General features: G+C 45.5%; 1 protein-coding gene across 2 annotated transcripts; it reads right to left on the bottom strand.

Annotated features, from left to right (window-relative positions):
* Positions 1-6,474: 6,474 nt before the first annotated feature.
* ASB12 (ankyrin repeat and SOCS box containing 12) lies at positions 6,475-12,811 on the bottom strand. 2 transcript variants are annotated; one of them, XM_039356973.1, is made up of 3 exons: positions 12,589-12,811; positions 8,790-9,632; positions 6,475-6,675 (listed from the first exon to the last, which is right to left on the bottom strand). In XM_039356973.1, the coding sequence occupies exons 2-3, from the start codon at positions 9,607-9,609 to the stop codon at positions 6,542-6,544; spliced, it is 954 nt and encodes a 317-aa protein (XP_039212907.1). In that variant the 5' UTR covers positions 9,610-9,632; positions 12,589-12,811; the 3' UTR covers positions 6,475-6,541. The 2 variants fall into 2 exon arrangements, with proteins under 2 accessions (XP_039212907.1, XP_039212908.1); XM_039356974.1 differs by lacking the exon at positions 12,589-12,811 and adding an exon at positions 12,457-12,566.
* Between the last annotated feature and the right edge of the window lie 8,507 nt (positions 12,812-21,318).

The following is a 21,318-nucleotide window of genomic DNA, read 5'->3' as shown; positions in this document are numbered from 1 at the left end:
CTATTCTATTCTATTCTATTCTATTCTATTCTATTCTATTCTATTCTATTCTATTCTATTCTATTCTATTCTATTCTATTCTATTCATGGAACTTTGTTTTTACATATGACAACTGCAGAGAGACTGCTATATATGTTCAAAAATGAGTTGAAGTCCACTCATCCCAAAGTTGCTAAGGTTGGCATAAACTGGTATAGATGCTCACCAAGATGCACCTTCAGGAGCATGAAAATAATCCCTTCCACTCTCCAGGTTGGGCTTTTACATTCCGAATCCAGTCAGGAGATAATCTTTTGCCCCAGTTGGTCTTAACAATCCCTTTGATAGCCTGTTGTGCAATTATCACGCACACTGATCAAAATGCTTGTCGGGAAGGGGATTTGTATGTGCATCCCTATACAGGTTGCCATGCGACAGGAACCTTGGGTAGAATTTTTATACCTTTGTGCCAAGGGTATCCACTGGGGGTCAAAACAGCATAGACGGGGGTCACAGCCATGGAATCAAAGGCCCACCCCCTTTTCACATAAAATGGTGGGGAGGGTCTTCCAATGCACGATAACGGTCACCATCGTGAGCATTTTGATCCCTCTTTCTGCAGACCCCCACCCTCGGTGCAAAGCTCTCTTCCCTGCAAACATTTTACTCTGGGTCAGAAAAATCAGGAGGAGATTCTGTCCATGGTGCTAATTTAAGCAAGCTTGGAATTTAGGGCTGAAGCATGAATGATGCAGGAAAATATGAATGCTCCAGTTGGAAATTGGATAAAAATGGAAGGAGAGAGTTCTCATTTTTTTTCTTGCAATTGATATATTTGTAGTCAATGACCGTATGATGCGGGCATTGACCAGAAATGTATCAATATTTGTGAAACCCAATTGTTTCAATTTCTCCTTCAGTTGGTATATAGGTTTTCCTTTCTGAAAACAAAGCAGATTCTTCTCCCATCATTTTATTATTCATCAGCAGAAATTCAGAGAAAAAGTTCAGTAGTTGTTTCCAAGCAAACAATAGAGAGAAACTACAAACTTTTATCCACAAGTCGTTTACTTACATTCTTGGAAGCTGTCATCTTTTCCGCTTGCAAGGAATTTCTAAATTATCATGAAAGTCTGAATGTTCTTCCTTTCACACTGAAAGTGGCATTAATTGAAGGTGCTAGTTGTCACCTTTGAAGCTCTACATGGCTTGCGGCCAGGTTATTGAAGGACCAGCTTTTCCCGGTTACATCTACCTGACATGGTATAGGGCTACCTGCCTGAACAGGGGGATGGACTAGAAGACCTCCAAGGTCCCTTCCAACTCTGTTATTCTATTCTGTTCTGTTCTATCCCATTCCATTCCATTACATCTATTCTATTCTATTCTGTTCTGTTCTGTTCTATTCTATTCTATTCAGCATTCTGTTCTATTCTATTCTATTCTATTCTATTCTATTCCATTCCATTCTATTCCATTCCATTCCATTCTATTCCATTCCATTCCATTCCATTCCATTCCATTCCATATATTCCATTCTATTCCATTCCATCTATCTTATCCTATCCTATCCTATCCTATCCTATCCTATCCTATCCTATCCTATCCTATCCTATCCTATCCTATCCTATCCTATCCTATTCTATTCTATTCTATTCTATTCTATTCTATTCTATTCTAAATATTCTCTCTCTGGGCCAATTCAGCTCCTCAGATTTATCAGTTCAAATTCTTCTCAGGTCAGAAGGACTTGAAAACTGGCATTAAGTTCTGAATCATTGCCAGGTTCGGTGCAATAAAGGAATAAAAATACAGCTTGGTTGATAAGGGTATCATAACTACACACCTTCTGGGCTGCCCAATTGTCTAATCAGTTGACGAAGAGCCAATAAATGTGAATCCCCATTTTGTGAAGCCTACGTGGAAACAGGCTGTTTAGTCTGGGGTGGTGTTTTCAAATACAAAAGATAGGAAAATGGCACTACTTACCAGGAAACTCTTCTTCATAAGTGTATGCAAATCAGATTAGGAATTTCTTTCAAGCTAAGGACATACTGTTTCTTTATCTCTTTAAAATCTTCCTGACCCTGCTTGTCTTTTCTCCCTCTCCCTCTCCCTCCCTCCCTCTCTTTTTCTCTCTCCCCCTCTCCCTCTTTGCAATTGTTTCACTTCAGCAGGGAAAGAAAGCCCTGCGTCCAAACTCAGGCTAGACACCCCTTACGTTTTCTGCATGCTGAATGGAAAAACTACAGAGCTCAGAATGTAGCATTTGCACAACATCAAGTTCAAAGGAAAGCACGGGGGAATTTTAGCATTCATCCTGCTCACTGGAGTGTCAAAGCAAGCTAGATTAGAGATTGTCCAGTGGAGTAATTGCCAGGAGCCTAGAGCAATGCTGGTCAAGGTTGGCAATTTTTAAGATGTGTGGGGTGGTGGGCAGGACGTTTGTCCTGTGGGGTGACACGAGGCAGGATGGGGGTGCCATTGCCATGGGGCAAGGCAAGGGCCAGAGTGGCTGCTGCCTGACACCATCGGCCCCCGCACACAGAGGCCAGCGAGCGCATAGGGGCCAACGGTGTCCGTCAGCAGCCACAGCCTGTTGGCCCCTGAACTGGTGCACTCTGGGGCTCCGCAGCCCGCCGCCAGCAGTTCAACGAACCCACCTCTGAGCTGGATGGCCAGCTGACAGCTGAGGAGGCAATGCAATGGGTCGTGCCCAGGAAAAGGAGAGCATGCGAGGCCAGGAGGGACAGGACAGGGGGAGGGAAACCAGCCGTGCGGGGATGCATCCAGCCACCTGGGACCTCAGCGAGTTAGCAGGTGGCCGGTTGAAGAGGGACAGTTGCCATCTCCAGGGCATAGTACACGTGCCCACAGAGAGGGCTCCGAGTGCCACCTCTAGCACCCATGCCATAGGTTCACCACCACTGGCCTAGCCAATCTCAGCCCCTTGGCTTCTGTCTTGGCCAGCTCTTGTCTTCACACAGCTCTTCAAAGCATTGCTCAGCCCAAGACAGGGGACCTCCGAACACTGAAAGGTGGGGAGCAAACTCACCTGTTTTCCTTCTGATAGATGGCTATTGCTTGATTGGTTGGGTCAATCATATTACAGTTTGCCAAGAAATAATTCCTCCCCCTTCTCCTTCTGCTCCTCTCCACAAACTCCTCTCCCTTCTAGCACTCACCTGTTACCTGGTTTTGGGTAATGAAACATCTGCAAGAAAACAACCAAACGCAGAGGACACCAAGGACCTCACAGTTATCCTCCTTCTCTCCCTCTCTCCCCTCCTCCTCCTTCTTCAGTAATTATCTTCTGAGGTCACCAGTTACTTCTGCCAAAAAAAAAAAAATCAGCTCTCCATTGACCCACTCAATTCAGGGGTTCTCAACCTTGGCAACTTTAAGACTTGTGGACTTCAATTCCCAGAATTCCTCAGCCAGCAAAGCTGGCTGAGGAATTCTGGAAGTTGAAGTCCACAAGTCTTAAAGTTGCCAAGGTTGAGAACCCCTGATTTAGATGATGATCAGGGTCAGGCAAGGTTTCCAGCACCCTGAATTTTAGAATCAATACAGAACACAAAGACCTATCTCTGACTAATCCAATCTCCAAGCCCTTCCTGAGACAACACGGCTCTACCTTTATAACAGCTTCCCCAGCTCCGTTTTGGAAGAAGAACCAAATTGTGGAGCTCAACATTTCCCTGAGACGGCCCGCCTCTGGCTTAGAAAACGCTGGTTAATAGGGTTCGCAGTCTTCTGACGTTGTAATTAGATTGGCGATTCAAAAACAATGCAAATGTTTTCTGTATTGCCCTCTGCTTCAAAACACCCAAGGTAATTAATTCCCCAAGGGACATTGGCAGATGGATTTCCCATAAAGCCTAATTTTTTTTTACACGCGGGAGATGAGGCGTAGTAATTAAGACTGTCCAGTAGAGATGGGGACCCCAAACTTCCTTCTCCACAACCCCCCAACTCTGGTTCAACAGCACCGTCGTTGCCAACAATGGGAAAACGACAGTGTGAGCTCTAAAACCAGCCTATTGCTCTCTTTACAAAACAAAACAAAGCTGCATTAGATTGTACTACTTCAGAATTGTTTTTCCAAAGAGGAGGAGGAGGAGGAGGAAGGAGAGGTGGGAGGGAAGGAGGGAGAGGAGGAGGAGGAGAAAGGGGGAGAAGGAGAAAGAGAAGGACTGGAGAAAGAAGAGGGGGAGGAGGAGGAAGAGAGAGAAGGAGGGGAAAGAAGGGAGGAGGAGGAGGAGGGAGGTAGGAGGAGGAAGGAGGGGAGAGAAGGGAGGAGGAGGAAGAGAGAGAAGGAGGGGAGAGGAGGGAGGAGGAGGAGGAGGGAGAGGGAGAGGTGGGAGGGAAGGAGGGAGAGGAGGAGGAGGAAAAAGGGGAGAGAAGGAGAAAGAGAAGAGGAGGAGGAAGAGGAGGAGGAGGAGGAGGAAGAGAGAGGAGGGGAGAGAAGAGGAGGAGGAGGGAGGGAGGAGGAGGAAGGAGAGAAGGGAGGAGGAGGAAGAGAGAGAAGGAGGGGAGAGGAGGAGGAGGAGGAAGAGAGGGAGGAGGAGGGAGGGGAGAGAAGGGAGAAGGAGGAGAGAGAGGGAGGGGAGGGAGGAGGGAGGAAGGAGGGGAGAGGAGGAGGGAGGAAGAGAGAAGGAGAGGAGAGAAGGGAGGAGGAGGAGGAGGGAGAGGGAGAGAAGGGAGGGAGGGAGGAGGAGGAGGAGGAAGAGAAGAGGGAGGGAGAGAGGGAGGGAGGGAGGAGGAAGGCTTCCATTACAAAAAAACTAGGATCTTCATAAAAATACCAAAAGAGAAGTCAGCATAAGAAGAAGTCTACCACTCTGGACCAAAATCTAACATAATCCCACCTCCATCACTGCACCCCTCTGCTACCTTCCAGGAGCATCAAAGTAGAATGCCAGTGCAATTGCCCTCTTCTGCCCTCTTCTGTTAGAATTATAGAACAACAATATGTCAAGGTACCTAGGTAATGTTTTCAGTTCAATACTGTCACCTAGTGGGAAATGACTTGTACTATTCTTTTTTTTAAAAAACAACATATTTAATCTCACAAGCATTAATCCTTATCATTAAAATAGACATTATAATTAAAAGTCTGTCAAAATAGTTCTGAAGGCAACAGTTTAGCCCAGCTTGGATATTGTCCCAACAGAGAAAGGCACTGATGAATTTAAAAAAAAAAATCTGTGACCTTCAAGATGAATCCAGGCAATTAATTCTGCCATTTATGCATCCATTTATTAATATTGTGGCTGTGATATTGCAAGTGCCTTGCACAAGCAATCTTCTCTTTTCCTCTTTTCCCAGATTAAACTGAACTATGCTGCAAGCATGCAAAATAATTTCCCTGAAAAATCTGCAGTTGTAAATTAATGATGGAATATAAATGATACAAAATAAATCTTTAAAATAAATCCGATTTTGCTTCAGAATTCTGGAGAGGAGAAAAACATTGGCATTAAATGTAGCGAGCTTGCTCTTAAAAATCACATTAGCCTTTATCTAAAGAATTTAAAAAGCTTCCACTAGTAATCATTAAATCCATATTTGCATTTCCCTATCTTATTAAACAAAAGAAAAGCGATATTGATTAAAACACGCATAATATGCCACCAGATGAACTTGTCAATGTGGTGTTTTTCAACCTTGGCAACTTTAAGTTGTGTGGACTTCAACCCCCAGAATTCCCCGGATGAGACAAGACTAGTTTGGCCAGATTTCTGTCTGCAGATGAGGAACAATATATAAATAAAAATGTAAATGTTCATTTGTTGAAAATGTTAAATCTCCGAAAGTTCTTCACCAATTGCTTTGAAATTTTGACACAAAGTTGCATTCAAATACGCGTGTGTTTTTATATACCTATATTATATAGATGTCACACCTGTGACAGGTAAAAACATGCTTTTTTTTTTCAAAAACAGCGCCATCTGTGGACGTAAAAGCAACACACGCTACGTGCGCTTTCTCTTTTCTTTCTTTTCCATTTAACCAGACTGAGCCACAGCAACGCGTGGCCAGGTACAGCTAGTAAAGAAATAAATAAAGAACAGCTCGCTTCCAGAAGTTGTGGGTGCTTCCATCACCGGAGGTTTTCCAGAAGACCTTGGACATCCATTTGTCCAGAACGATATGGGATCTCCTGCTAGAACAGGGCGTTGGACTAGAACAGTGATGGCGAACCTTTTAGAGACCGAGTGCCCAAACCACAACGCAAAACCCACTTATATATTGTCCGCTTTAGTTGGTCAATATTAATGTAAAGTTGGTGTTAAGATGGTGGACCTCAACTCCCAGAATTCCCCCAGCAAGCATGCTGGCTGGGGGAATTCTGGGAGTTGAAGTCCACGCTTCTTAAGATTCCCCAAATTGGGAAACTCTGTTTAAGCTACCGCATTATTTTTCACCTGCCCCATCAAATGCATCCAAGCCAACCATGCCACACACTTGCATTCCAATTCTTAGAAGTGTCTTTCTTTCTTTCCTTATCCAGTTACAGTACTTGGTAACCCTGGGCAATTCGGCATTGATCTTCCATTACACTTGGTGTTTGAGATAGTTGAGCAGCACTAGCGGGATGTCCAGTTGGTCCACGGCTTCGGGATGGTTCTCCAGCTTCATAAACCTTCTGATTGCCAGTCTGCACTGAGTCATCAAGGATTTGGGGAATGCTGGAAGAGCAGGAGAGAACCGGGAGGAGAGTGAGGCGGTAATCATCATTGCATAGTTAACACTGCTAAAGATTTCACTCCCTGTTATGCCTTCAAGGTCATCACATCATAGAAATGAAGAAGAAAGAGACACACATGCTTTGTGGTTTTTGATCTGCACACGGCATGAAATCTAGCTGTTCTGTTCTGGGTATGGATTGAAATAGAGCTGTTCCAGGCAGAATTGGTTTCTTGGAGGGGGGAGTATGCAAAATAATCAAAGAAACTGGAGATGAAAAGGGAGGGGGAGAAGGGTCACCATGGAGAGCATTGGAAGATTGAGGGCAAGAGAAGAAGGGGATGACAGAGAATGAGGTGGCTGGATGGAGTCACTGAAGCAGGAGGCGTGAGCTTCAATGGACTCCAGAAGATGGTAGAGGACAGGAAGGCCTGAAGGAATGTTGTCCATGGGGTCGTGATGAGTTGGACACGACTTTGAAACTAACAACAATAACAACAAATGGAGAACATTGGAAGATCTAGGATGAACTGGAGGGGAGAGGGGAAACAAGAAAAAATTGTGCACCACCCTTATTCTACCAACTCTTAAAATTCATCCCAGGACGCCCAGAATTTATTCACCTGGAATTCAGAGCAACCAATATTCATAATGTCTATGGGGATTCTCCATTATCCAGGTCATGGTTGTCCCAAAGGTGCTTTTCCAAAACATCAACTGGACTTCCTTGCTTTTTTTTCCTTGAAAAGGTTTTTCGCTTCTCATCCAAGAAGCTTCTGCCTTTTGAAAAGCATTGTTGGGACAAATGTTCATAATTTTGTTACTCCTGTGCTGTGGACTGATGCAAAACCCTGTGGTAGAATTTTCAGAAAGGGTTGGTCAATTCCATCCAGGCTGTAAAGAACACCAGTTTCTCGTTTTGTGCGCAACCCACCCAAAAAAAATATGGAAAGGGATAAGGAATGCTGTTGTTGTGAATGTGGAGGTAGCTATATGTGCATGGGTGACTTTTGCTTTGGGTGACTGTTTTGTACTCATTTTATGCACATTGTGTAGCATTGCTTATTTCAGAAACAAATAATGTGATAGGTAGTCTGTGGAAAGGGGAAGGAAGGAAGGAAGGAAGGAAGGAAGGAAGGAAGGAAGGAAGGAAGGAAGGAAGGAAGGAAGGAAGGAAGGAAGGAAGGAAGGAAGGAAGGAAGGAAGGAAGGTGCCCTATATGGCTCTTGGTGCCCTGTATGGCTCTTGGTGCCCTATATGGCTCAGGGCCAGGCTATTTGCGAGACCGCCTATTACCTCATAGTTCCCTACGTCCGGTTAGATCCCACAGGCTGGGCCTCCTTCAGGCCCCGTCGGCCAAGCAGTGCCATTTGGCAGGGCCGCAGAGGAGGGCCTTCTCTGTGATGGCGCCCACGCTTTGGAATCAGCTCCCCCCGGAGATTAGGACCACTCCCACCTTGTTGGTCTTCCGTAAGCTACTTAAGACCTGGCTTTTCCGGCAGGCCTGGGGTTTATAAAACCTGACTCCTGGATGATTGTTTTTGTATTGTTGTTTTGTTATGTTTTATGTGTTTTTTATTGTTAGCCGCCCAGAGTCCTTCGGGAGTGGGGCGGCTTATACATTTTAAAAATAAAATAAATAAATAAAATAAATAAGGAAGGAAGGAAGGAAGGAAGGAAGGAAGGAAGGAAGGAAGGAAGGAAGGAAGGAAGGAAGGAAAAAAATCAGATCATGTGGGACTAGCATGGATCCTCCAAGGTAGCTAGAAAAGAATATATTTTCCCTGCAAAAAAGAAGAAGAGCCGAGAGTGGGGTACTGCCAAGATTAGAAGAGCATTTAGGGAACCTCAAAGGAAAAGAGGAAGGAAGAAAGGAAGGAAGGAAGGAAGGAAGGAAGGAAGGAAGGAAGGAAGGAAGGAAGGAAGGAAGGAGAAGGGAGAAGAGAGAAGGAAGAAGATAGAAGGGAGAAGGGAGAAGAGAGAAGGGAGAAGGGAGAAGGAAAAAGGGAGGAGAAGAGAGAAGAGGGAAGGGAGAAGAGAGGAGGGAGATTTTAATAATTTGCATAGCCTTGTGTTACATTAAATATTTTTTTTAAAACACACACACACAAGTCACCTCTTTCTCTGGCCAACAGCTCAAGCACTTCAGGGTTTGCTGAGCTCTTCTCCAACGTGATACCAGGCAAGTAGACATTGGCACCAAAATCAACGAGGAGCTTGACAAACTCTGTCCTGCAGCCGTGCTTCAAGCAGACTTCCAGGAGAGTCTTGGGGTGTTTAATTCGGGCAATCATGTTCCTATCCGAGCAGTTGTAGTTGGGCTCAGCCCCGTACAGCAAGAGGGTCTTGAAGCACTCCAGATGACCGTAGACGGCAGACAAATACAAAGGTCCGCAGCAGGATACGGAGTTGGTCGCCCACTCCGGGATTCGGGGTTTGACGTTAGGCTCTGCTCCGTGTGACAGCAGCTCCTGCAGGATCGCGAGGGCTCCCTCTCGCGCTGCCGTGAGCAGCGGGGTGCAGTTGTTGTGAATGCTCCCGGAAGGACAGGCCCCTGCCTCTAAGAGGACCTTCACACAGTCAAGATGCCCGTTGTTGACGGCAATGAACAGAGGTGTCTGTGCCTTGACGTCTAAGCTGTCCACTTCGGCTCCATGGTCCAGGAGCACCTTGACACACCTGACGTGGCCCTTGGAGGCCGCTAGGCGCAGGGGAGTGCCTGGCACCCCCCAACCACTCCGACTGTTGATGACCCGTTTGTATCTCTCTTGGTGCAACAGTTGGTCCAACAGCTGGTAGCTGTCCTGGGACACGGCGAGACTCAGCTCTTGTCTTTCTCTGTCCCCGTCTTCATCTTCGCTGGGCTGGAACAGGGAGAACATCTTGGTGATGTCCAGCAGGCTCATCTTGAACTGTCTCTTGAGGGGGACTTTCATCGTGAATGGTGCAGTGCTGGAAGCTAGAAGTCAGACAGGGGCTGGGTTAACAATTTTGGATAAAACGCAGTATTTGCAACCTGGGTCAATGCATCTCTTGGTGGGGCACAGCTGGTTCACATAGCAAATCCAGCGTATGCTATTTACATAAAAACACAATGCACTTTCTAGAGCAGTGATGACGAATATTTTAGAGACCGAGTGCTCAAACTGCAACCCAAAACCCATTTATTTATCACCATGTGCCAGTTGGGCGTGGCCCACTAGGTGGGCATGGCTGCGGTGGGCATGGCAGACTGGGTGGGTGTGGCCAAAGTTGTGCTCATGGGGAGGGATGCCTGTGGGGGCTGAGCAGGGTTGGGGGAGATCCAGGGGGTCTCTGGCAGATGAGACAGTGGGCAGGAGGCTCATCCTGTGGAGTAAGGCAAGGCAAGGCAGGGCGGGGGTGCCATTGTCACAGGGCAAGGCGAGGCAGGGGCCAGGGTGGCTGCTGCCTGACGTCATCGCTCCTGCACACAGAGGCCAGTGAACGCATGGGGGCCGACAGTGTCCGTCATCAGCCACAGCTTGCCGGCCCCTCGACCGGTGCACTCTGGGGCTCTGCAGCCCGCCGCCAGTAGTTCAGAGAAGCCGCTCTGAGCTGGACGGATAGCCAACCACTGAGGAGGCAATGCAGTGGGTCATGCCTGGGAAAAGAAGAGCATACAAGGCCAGGAGGGATGGGACGGAGAGGAGGGAAACCAGCCATGCTGGGATGCATCCTGCCATGTGGGACCTCAGCGAGTTAGCAGGAGGCTGGTTGAAGAGGGACGGTTGCCATCTCTGGGGCATGGCGCACGTGCCCACAGAGAGGGCTATGAGTGCCACCTCTGGCACGCGTGCCATAGGTTCGCCACCACTGTTCTAGAGCCTGGATGAATGAATGAATAAATAAATAAATGTATTTCAGGTGGCTTCCCTGGCATTTGCCTACAAAATAAAGAAAATACCAGAGTATTTTCATACATTCAATTTTGCAGCTACTAAGATTGTCAGACGAGCAGGTACAAAAACAGCCAAGGAAGTGATGGAAGCCTGAGAAATGGACCCCTCTTCAGTCAAACAGGAGTGTTCATTTACCACCAGCTTATCAAATACTTAGGAGGTGAGGGCTTGGCAGCACAAAGAAACAACAGCCAATGAACTTAATAGCCAGTCAACCACACTCTAATCAACAACTAAAAAGGGACACACACACAACAGGCACCAGTTAAATACCACACACAGAATAGCCCAAAGCACAGATTCTGCTAGAAGAAGTCCCCTGAGGATGGGTTCCAGCACGTGTTTGAAAGTTCAGAAGACTCAACCTCTAGTCCCGACCACCAACCCAGACTGGATCCTGCATTCATTTACAGTAGTGGCCAAAATTGTGGAAACCTTTTGGGGAAAGTGTACAGTAGAAATGTCACCTTCGGTTAAGTTTCCACAATTTTTCTTCTAATTTCTTTATAGCTGTAGCCTATTTTACATCGCTTTCTGGGTGACCAGTCAACTCTTTGCACCATTACTTTAATTTTATTACATTTTACAAGCTCACTAGATGAAAGAACACCAAAAAACCCAACCAACTGGATAGCGATCACATAACACACTGACAAATGTCCTCCTCTCAGCTTCAATACATGACATCAATCACTGAATCCCACTGTGATCTGATTGGCTCATGGCCAAAACAAGATGACACTTGATTGGCTCTCTAAACACTCATACTCATTGGCTACAATCCGATGAAGAAAAGCTACCTGAGATCGACCTAAGCAAGTTGTGCTTCCTTTTTCTGGTTATTTGGCTATAACTTTTCATAGAATACACTCCAGATAATTGAACAAACTTTATTGCATTACATTCTTGGTTAAATTATCTTTCCATTGATATATAATTTTATGGTACTACTCCAAAACAAAGTGGTGTTATTAGCCATCAAACCTCAAAAATATGCTTTTCCCAAAAGGTTTCCACAGTTTTGGCCACTACTGTAGCAACAATCTAAAGTTGTGAAAGCAGTGAAAAAACACAACATAACCAGTCCTTGCATTTACAACCATTGCAGCATCCTTGCAAGAACTGATGATGGTTGCAGCCTTCTGGAGTCTTGTGATCCCCATTTGCAACCTTCCCAGACAGTTTCTGACAAGCAAGTCAATGGGGGAAGCTGGATCCCCTTAATGTTCATGTACTTCCCTTAATAACTGCAGAGATTTGGTTAATGACCACGACAAAAAAAGATCATAAAATTGGGCGAAATTCACTTAACCAACTTAGCAACAGAAGTTCTAGTCCAAATTGTGACCATAAGTCAAGGACTACCTCTACATGGAAAAACATCCAAGGATGTCCTGAGGCACAAAACAGAAGCCAAAGGTTGTGTAGCAGTAAATGTCCTTGCTTCAAACTTTTGGAGGAACAACAGAGGAAACGTAAACAAGAAAAAACAAACTCACAAGTACAGGTTGGGTGAAATCTGGCCCCAAAGCAGTAGGGATCTTGAGTGAGAGGGATCCTGAAGCTAAGTGATTGTCCACTAGGGCAGTGATGGCAAACCTTTTAGAGACCGGGTGCCCCAAAACTGCCCCCTGCCCTTGCTTTGCCCAGACAATCGGATAAACTCAAAACCCAGGTCAAGGGTGTGGGGTGAAGCCGTCAAAGGCTTGCGTGTTGGGGGTGCAATAGTTTGAGCCAGGCTGCTGCTCCCCTTTTTCAGTGCAGCCAGTTTTTTGGGGGGGGGGTCTCTTTTAAGCCCCCTGCCCAGCCCTGCCCTCCAACCCACGCGTCTCCTGGTATCGCAGCCCAAACCCAGCTCGGAACCTGACAGTCCGGAGGCGCGCACGTGTGAATCCCCCGCGCCCTCCGGGTCGAGCAGAAGCCCCCCCCCGCTGGTCGGGCGGAGGGGAGGCTGGAGAGGAGCCCCCGGCCCGCCCGACGGCAGGCGATACTCACGAGCTGGTGTTGCCCGGCGGACGGGTCGCCGTGTCCCCCGACGGAGCGTCTCCCGGGGGAGCCACCGACGGCCGGCCCGGCTGTGTCGCAGCCCGGCCTCTGTGAGGTGGCCGGGACCGGCTCGGACGAGCGCTCGCCTGGCCCCCCGCGCCCCCCGCCCCGCTGCCTGGCCGGCCGGCCGGCCCGAGCGCAGAGCCGTCGAGGGCGGCCAGGCCAGAGGCGACACAAGACGGGACGGGACAGCTGCGCCGGGCCGAGCCGCGCTAATTTTAGCCCCGCCGGTTGAGCAGCTTCCATTCTGGGAGAGACCCCCGCCCGCTCGCGCCTCGGAGACGCTGGAGAGGCAGCCCGCCTCTCGGGTTCGCCAAGCCGGCGCCCGCCGCCCTCCAGGCTTCCTCGCGGGGCCGGTTGGCCAGGTGTGGGTCAGGTTAGGGCCCCGGGACTTGCTGGCTACACCGGAGGGAGGGGGGCATTTAGCCTGGGATCTTAGACCCCCCCCTCCCCGGTTTTTAAGAGGGCCAAAAGGGGATGCAGTAGGAAGGTTGCAAAGAAGAGGGTCAAGCTGTTCTCCAAAGCACCTGAAGGCAGGACAAGAAGCAACGGATTTCTGGTGGCAAGCTGTTCCACTGGTGGATTGTCCTCACTGCCAGGAAGTTTCTCCTTAATTCCAGGTTGCGTCTCTCCTTGGTCAGTTTCCAACCACTGTTTCTCGTCCTGCCCTCTGGTGCTCTGGTGAACAACCTGACCCCCTCTGCCTTGTGGCAGCCCCTCAGATACTGGAATACTGCTATGATGTCTCCCTTGTTTCTTCTTTTCTTTAGACTAGCCAAACCCAAGTCCTGCAGCCATTCTTCATAGGTTTTGGTCTCCAGGCCTTGGATCATCTTAGTTGCTCTTCTCTGAATTTTTTTTCCAAACTCTCCACATCTTTTTTGTGATAAGGTGACCCAAATTGGCTGCAGTATTCCAGGTGTGGTCTTACTAGGGCTTTGTAAATCTACATTACATGACCCAGGGACATGGCAACTATCATAAATACACGCCAATGCCCAAGTGCCCAACATTTGATTATCTGACTTTGGGGAGGTGGTAAGTGCAAGGACAAATGTTAAGTCATGTTTTCAATACTGTTGTAACTTGGAAGGGTCATTAAACAAATGGTTTTAAATTGAGAACCACCCATATTAAACAAACAAATGTTATGATTTAGTGCAGTTTGCATGCCCACGCATTAAACACTTGCAACCCAAGGCTTGCGACTAAACTGAGCAGTTGTAAAAGCACGATTGGGAAATGCAAAACCAACTGCTCACCACCAACCCCCCATCCCAGGAAAGGTATTCTTGGATCCTCTCCAGATGATTCCGGAGTGGTTTTAAAACTGGCCAGAGAATTTTATCAGGAAAACAGAAGAGGCTTTATCAGCACTTAGAATTGATAACGGGCAAACTAAATTAGGCACAGCAAGAAGATATTCAAGGGCAGAAAAAACAAAAAGTCAGATCTGCTTGTTTATTTGGGCTTCCCCTTTGAGATTTAGATAGATTTTACTCAAGAAGTTTAACTTTTACAGGGGTTCTCAACCTTGGCAAGTTTAAGACTTGTGGACTTCAACTCCCAGAATTTTTTGCTGGCTGAGGACTTCTGGGAGTTGAAGTCCACAAGTCTTAAAGTTGCCAAGGTTGAGAACCGGTGCAAACAGATGTGTATTCCAGTTTCACTTATTTTACTCTGTTTACTCTGTCCATGTTTGTACACTTGATCTTACAGGTATGGTCCTCTCTCTTCTTTACTTTTTTCCTCCTATTGTTTTTTTCACACTGACCAAAATGAATAAAATCTATATTCTGTCACACACACTTTTTATAGGATTCTCTTTTGACCACTGTGCTTCCAAAGCAGTTATAAAATAGCCTATCCCTTTGGGGGGGGGGGATAAGAAGAGGCTTCACTCCCATAAATAGCTTGGAGGTGTCTTCAGGGCACAACTGCTCTTGATGTAGCTAAGGAAACCACACTTAGCTCGGAAACGGAGGCTTTTTCAGACTTTGTGGTATTGTGAAATGGCATCAAAGTGACCGTAGGGTGAACTTGTGAAGGCAACCAGGAAGATGAGAGTTGATAATGTCATGAGGCGGAGCTGAGCTATGGAGAAGACTAAGGCTTCCCGAAGACATTGTTTTATAGTCCTATATGAAGAGAAACATTTTCAAACCAGAAAATGGGAAAGAAATGAGAACATCTGCCCCATATAATATTGTCTTTCTCAGATCTTCTGCCACATCCCTTTTCCTACAGCTTCTGCACAGATACTCAGACAGAGGGTCCAAATCTTCTGAATATTTCTTTGTTAAATTTATTTGCCTCCTATCTCATCGTGGAGCTATTCCAGGCAGCTTACAGCAATAAAAAGAAAGAAAATGTAAAGAAGGAATGAATGAAGGAAGGAAGGGAAAGAAGGAAGAAAAGAAGGAAGGAAGGAGATGGATAACGAAGGAGGAAAGGAAGAAAGGAAGGAGATGGATAAGAAAGGAGGAAAGGAAGGAAGGAAAGAAAAACAAAATAAGTAAAATAATAAAACAATAAAGTAAACAATGAAAAAGAAAATGAGATAAGCAAAGATCAATATGATAAGCAAAGATGTTGTTCCTCCTTCATAAGTTGAGTGAAGAAAGAAGATGGAGGAAGTGGTGAGGAAATATAAGAAAGAAATCTAGAAAGAAAGTTACTAACAATTGCATGAATGGGGAGAAGTTGATTATCTCACTCAAAGTGTCTCTAGAAGCAGTAAGGCCATACTTAAGAGTTTACGCCATCATTTTTGCACAGATTTGCCTACAAAAGAGCATGGCACCATCTTCCATCCTTTAGAGTTGGGAGGGCCACAAAAAACATGAGGAAACCAGGTACAATCTAGGGCTGGGTATACCTGGCAGGTGCATCACGTGGTCCTTCCTCCCGTCCTTGCTCTCTGACTTTTCAAAACCCTTTTGTGCTTTTTCATTTATCTCCAAAGCCGTCCAGTCTTCCCCTTCCCAGTGAGGCATTTGCACTGCCTGAGAGAGCAAACAGCAAACTAAAATAAGGATTTAGAAGTCAGCTAACCAATTTATGGTTGTTAGTAGGATTCATGAGACTAACGGATCTACCACACAGCAAGCCCTGAATCACAGTCCAGGTATGAGTTGGCCAGGTTGTTCTCAAGTCTGCCACACACCTAAAAGCATCTGAATGGGTAGCTTTCATTAATATGCAATTTTCGCCGTCAGTGCCAAAAGTTGGGGAAATGTTATTCCCCAAAAAGCTGGTCCATGTTGACGTCTGTAGGTGCAGCTCATGTCCTATAGGGGGCGTGATAGAATAGTACATTCTGCAATCCAATGCATTTGATATTAGGGATCTGTATGTTGCATTGGTTTTCCCAGTTGCAATGTATGGCTGTGAAAGTTGGACCATAAGAAAGGCTGAGCGCCAAAGAATGGAGGCCTTTGAACTATGGTGCTGGAGAAGACTCCTGCGAGTCCCTGGACCGCAAGGCGTTCAAACCGGTCAGTCCTAGAAGAGACCAACCCCGACTGCTCTTTAGAAGGCCAGATCCTGAAGTTGAAACTCAAATACTTTGGCCACCTAATGAGAAGGAAGGACTCACTGGAAAAGGGCCTAATGCTGGGAACGATTGAGGGCAATAGAAGAAGGGGACGACAGAGAATGAGATGGCTGGATGGAGTCACTGAAGCAGTAGGTGTGAACTTAAATGGACTCCAGAAGATGGTAGAGGACAGGAAGACCTGGAGGAATGTTGTCCATGGGGTCACAATGGGTCGGACACGACTTCGCAATTAACAACAAATATTGCATTGTTCCCTTTTTCCAAAGAATAACTTTGTTCTTGCTCATTTAAACAGACAAATACAGAGAAACCTTTCCTGTTGACCTCCATCACGTTGGACCACACAGTTCAATGCAAAGTTCTGTTTTAAATTTGGTGTATTTTTGTGCTAGGGTAACTCAGGCTGCATGCCTAATTTAGAAAAACAAGCAAGTGTCTCGTGCACATTATCACAAGCGTCTGCATGATTATCTCAGCTTTTGGAGAGCATAGACTGTGACACCAGATGCCTGAACTATTCTAAATAAAAGTAGGTATGTTAAGCACAGCTCAGCTTCTAAAGATACGACATCGATTTCCTTGACCATTCTTATCAAAGAGGCTTCCTATTGCTTTCGACGTCCCCATGTATCTGGGATTTTCTGAACGTGCCTTTCCAAGCATGAATTCTAACCCTGTTTAGCTTTTGAGGATCAACTCAATCTGAGATTGGAGCGATACAGAAAACTCACTTTGCCGTTTAAAGCTTAAACTCAGTAACTTAATTTGAGGTTTTAAAATAGCCGTATTGATTATAGGATTCAAGTTGCCAGATGCTGTCCCACAAATCTAACACCAACCAAATTCCAAATGTTGGGATTACAGTTCCTATCAAAACAAAGCAAACTGGCTCGCGAAGGGAGGCGATGCAGTCCTACTGGGAGGGATGGTGGAAGAGTCTGAATTGAGGTGTAACCTTTGTCTATCAACTTGGTGATTTGATACATAAATCTACCTTGTTATTTTAGCGATGGCAATTTGGGAAAAGTGCTGAATGACACTGAACAAATTAATTAGATACAGAAAAGTTTAAGCAGGATCCAGGCTTAGTTAGTTCTTGGAGAAGAGTCCACCAAAGAAGGCTAAGACTGAAACTAGCCATGGAAATATGAAAAAAAGAAAATCAGAATCAATGCAAACAAGAAAGCAGAAAAGTACAAAGAAATACAGACATTCCTATGACTGCTAAGAAAACGGATTGTGCCCATGGAGTCATGAGCTGAATTGAACATATCTTCTTTAAACTTTTCGCCAGAGTCAAGTTAGAGACGAATTCCTGGAAAATTAAGTTTTTTGGCAGGGATGCAGATGCGAGGACAGATCAAACAAATGTGTCAAGCCCTTTTCTCACATATTACAAGCAGGGAAACGTTGTTTTGATGGGACTGGAGTAGAAAAATCTCCCAAAACCTCTTTTGTGGGAGTCTCCCATCATTAAAGATCAGGGCTTCAGCAAATGACTCCTGTGAGAGCTATCACAGATGCAATTCACTTAAAAAAAAAAAGCAAAGTGAGGTGTATTTATAGTGCAGAAAGGCCAGGAATATTTTTAGACCAATTCTCAGCTGCTTTAGCTCCCCTTCAAAATGGGTGCCCACCCAAGAATTTCACTCCCACGAAGATCCACAAAGAAAATCTGGCACGGAGGTTATCGTTCTAGAATCTGGGAAGTTAGTTTGGACAGGAGCTTCTCCAGGTTGATGCTTATTTTTGTGAACTTATCTCCTCCAAATGGGTCACTTTAAATCCCTTTCAAAAGATTACTCAAAGCATTTTGGGTTTTTTTTGTTTTTCAACTTATTGGGTGCTTAGAAGAATGTAGATCTCCTTTTTTTAACTCATATCATTGGGATTCGCTCTCATTTTATAAATGATGGCTTGGAGAGTTCATTTTATATTTTCCAAAAAAAAAAAATTTACTGAAGACTTGGGAGCCACAATAGAATTGCCATCAATGTGGAACATTTATGTAGACTACAGTATTCTGTTAAGTGAATCACTGCAGTTTTTAAGTTAGCAAGACGGTTGCTAAGTGGATCTGGTTTCCCCCATTGACTTTGCTTGTCAAAAGGTCGCAAAAGGGGATCACGTGACCCCAGGACGCTGTAACCGTCGTAAATATGAGTCAGTTGCCAAGCGTCTGAATTTTGATCACGTGCCCATGGAGCTGCTGCAATGGTCGTAAGTGGGAAAAACGCTCATAAGTCACTTTTTTCAGTGCCGTTGTAACTTTGAACGGTCACTAAATGAACTGTCATAAGTCGAGGACTTCCTGTACTTATGACCAGACAGGGCTGAGCAAAGGATATTTTTGTCTAGTTGTAAGCTCCAGAGGACACCTGATCAACTACTAGATGAGCCACACTCAGCAAATCTATCCTAGAATAAATTAAAGAGGGAGGTAGAGAGAAAGTCTATTAAGAAAACATATCTAAACAGATGATTTTTAGAGATCAGAATGTTCTATGGCAAGGACCCAAAAAAAAAAAAATCCTTTACCTAAAAAAAGTCAACTGTAAAAATGTCCTTTGTGGGTTATGTGCTGGATCCAGAACGACTCTTATTTTAAAATGGTCTCAGACACAACACTGATGGAAGGAACCATCCTTGACTCATCTTAGAAACGTGAGTTTATTCTTTTCATAAGAAATTTAAAAAAAACACAATACTTACAAATTTAATTTAGCATAAGACTTGCAGCAATATATCTTTATATACACCACTATGATCTCCTAATATTTTTACCTTTATTTTGGCAGGGCATCAAGTGAATCGGGACTCATCACACACCTTCAGGATGAACTACCAAAAGTCTCTGATCGCACAATTTTAAACAATCTCGCAAGACGAAAACAGCCCGTCAACTTTATAGGGACTGCAAAAATATTTCAGCCAGAATATGCAACCTAGTTTTTGACTATCCACAAAAGGAAACCGGTTGAACCCTTTCAAAAGGAATCTCTGTATGTTCACCTTAAAATTGGTTAGGCCTTGTAGTACAAAAAAAATCACTTCACAGACATGTTGTGCTACAACACGGACACACAGAACAACCCGAGAGATACTTTAAAGTGGACAGGCAACCATGCAGTTGGTCTAAATCTCTTCTGCATTATTGTGAGTTCATCAGATATGGAGTTTACTGGGAATGCTAATGCCAATCAAAAATATTTCAGATATTTAGCCCACATATCCATTCAAGCCACATCAATAGGCATACTGGATAATAATGGTATTCCAGGGAGTTTCGAAGCACCACAATGAAGACAATGATCGTGTGAGCATGTGCACACACAAACCCATGCACACGCGCTTCCTTGAAAGGTTGCTAAACACCGTCCTCTGAAGCACACACTTACACTTTTTGAAAGCTGCCTGGCTGATTCCAAGATTTTGCCCTGCAAGGACTCAAGTCCCTTTGCTTTTTTCATAAAGGAAGTATTTCCATGAAGAAGGTGTGTAAAATTAAACTCTGAAACTGAGCCAACTGAGCCGAAGAGCCTTGGCTGACTTTTTTTGCAAGAAACACCCACATATTTGGAACAAACATCTCGAGATGTTTCTCCTTAGGAATGTCATTTGCTTTACTAAAGAATGTCGGGAATGTTACTGTGATCTGATCCACTGATGTAGCGGTAGATGGGAGAGAAGAGTCTAGCTGTGCAGGATCCAATAAAATCATGTGGGGAGAACTATAATTTATCTAGGGAATGCCGTCCTTTCTCCTATTAAGAGTTCCTCCAAGCCCCAGCCGTCCTACTCTTGAAGCTCGGAGCTGAAATCCTTGAGTCAGGCATGTTCTCAAGTGTGTTTTGTCTCCTCTTGTCCAGACAGACGGATCCGCCATTTCCTTGTTTCAGAGAATATTAAGGGCGAAAGTTTGTGGTTTTTTTTCCCCAAGAAGTTTTTCTTCTTCTGCATCACTAAGCAGATGAAAGGAACGTCAAAATCTGCATGCGCTTCTGTTGGTGGACTTCAGGAGCCAGAGGCCTCACGCTGTCTCTTTGCTGAGCGTTTCCTTGCTGGCATGAAGCCCTCCCCTAAATAACAAAACAGGAAGCGCGGGTTTCCTTTTGCTTCCAAACATGCGTGAAACATGCATTCTAGCGCAGGTCAGTGAAGCTTCAGGCAACCGCCTTATGCACGGAGGTGGGCATTCAATTTGTGGAGGCTTTGCTGCTACAGAGGAGCAGGTCTGGTCTGATAATTAGGTAGGATATTATTGAGCACTTGAGTAGAAAGCAGTCTAGCACTTAAACCACGGAAGATGCTTGATAACTTGGACAGTGTAGGAGAAGGAACTGCAGAGCCTGGGGCGGCGTTAAAAGAAGGATCAGCCTAGAATCCCTATGTAGTCACCAGCGGATGCTTGTGGCAACGTAGGGATTCTAGGCTGATCCCTCTTTAACTCTGCCCCCAGGCGCTGCAGTTCTTTTTCCTACAGCCCAGTTCCTAAACCAGGGGGTAGACAACCTTGGTTCTTTTATGACTTGTGGACTTCAATTCCCAGAATTCCTGAGCCAGCATGGCTCAGCTTGGAAACCTCTCCCTTTCCCTTCAGCATAGCTGGCTCAGGAATTCTGGGAGCTGAAGTCCGCGAGTCATAAAAGAGCCAAGATTGCCTACCCCTGTCCTAAACGTTCTCCAAAATGACACTGATGATAAATGAACCACCATATTTGCAGACGCCTGAAGACTTTATCCTAACATGCCACAAAAACATTCAAGACCATGGCCAGTGAAGAGAGAGAGAGAACAAGTAAGAAGGGCGGGGGCCTGTCCTGGAGCATTAAACAAAAGACACAAGAGACAGGAAAGTCTTGCAAAGACAAAACCCACACACTCCAAATACTGCATCACAATGACCAAGTTCACCTTGCAAATGGCTGGACCACATGGGAATTCTAACTTTATAAAGAGAAAGGGGTTTACAGAAGGATGGGGGGGGCTACCCAGAAGCAACCCAGCCCTCCAGCGGGACTCAAAGAGTTGGGAGCATCCTTCTGAAATGCACTGATGCAAGCATCCTTTATCTAAATTCTCCCCCCCCCCATTTAAAAGACACAACCTGCTATGGGACC

This window comes from Crotalus tigris, unplaced genomic scaffold (genome assembly GCF_016545835.1).
Source record: "Crotalus tigris isolate CLP2741 ecotype Arizona unplaced genomic scaffold, ASM1654583v1 scf7180000018848.268983, whole genome shotgun sequence".
Classification (NCBI taxonomy): Eukaryota; Metazoa; Chordata; class Lepidosauria; order Squamata; family Viperidae; genus Crotalus; species Crotalus tigris.
Note: the sequence above shows the minus strand (reverse complement) of the source record. Positions and strands in the feature narration are given on the sequence as shown.

Coding starts and splice junctions, on each gene's coding strand:
- ASB12 (XM_039356973.1), bottom strand. CDS start 9,609: ATGAAAGTCCCCCTCAAGAGACAGTTCAAGATGAGCCTGCTGGACATC. Junction 6,676..8,789: donor GCTGTTGGCCAGAGAAAGAG/GTGACTTGTGTG, acceptor CTGCTCTTCCAG/CATTCCCCAAATCCTTGATG.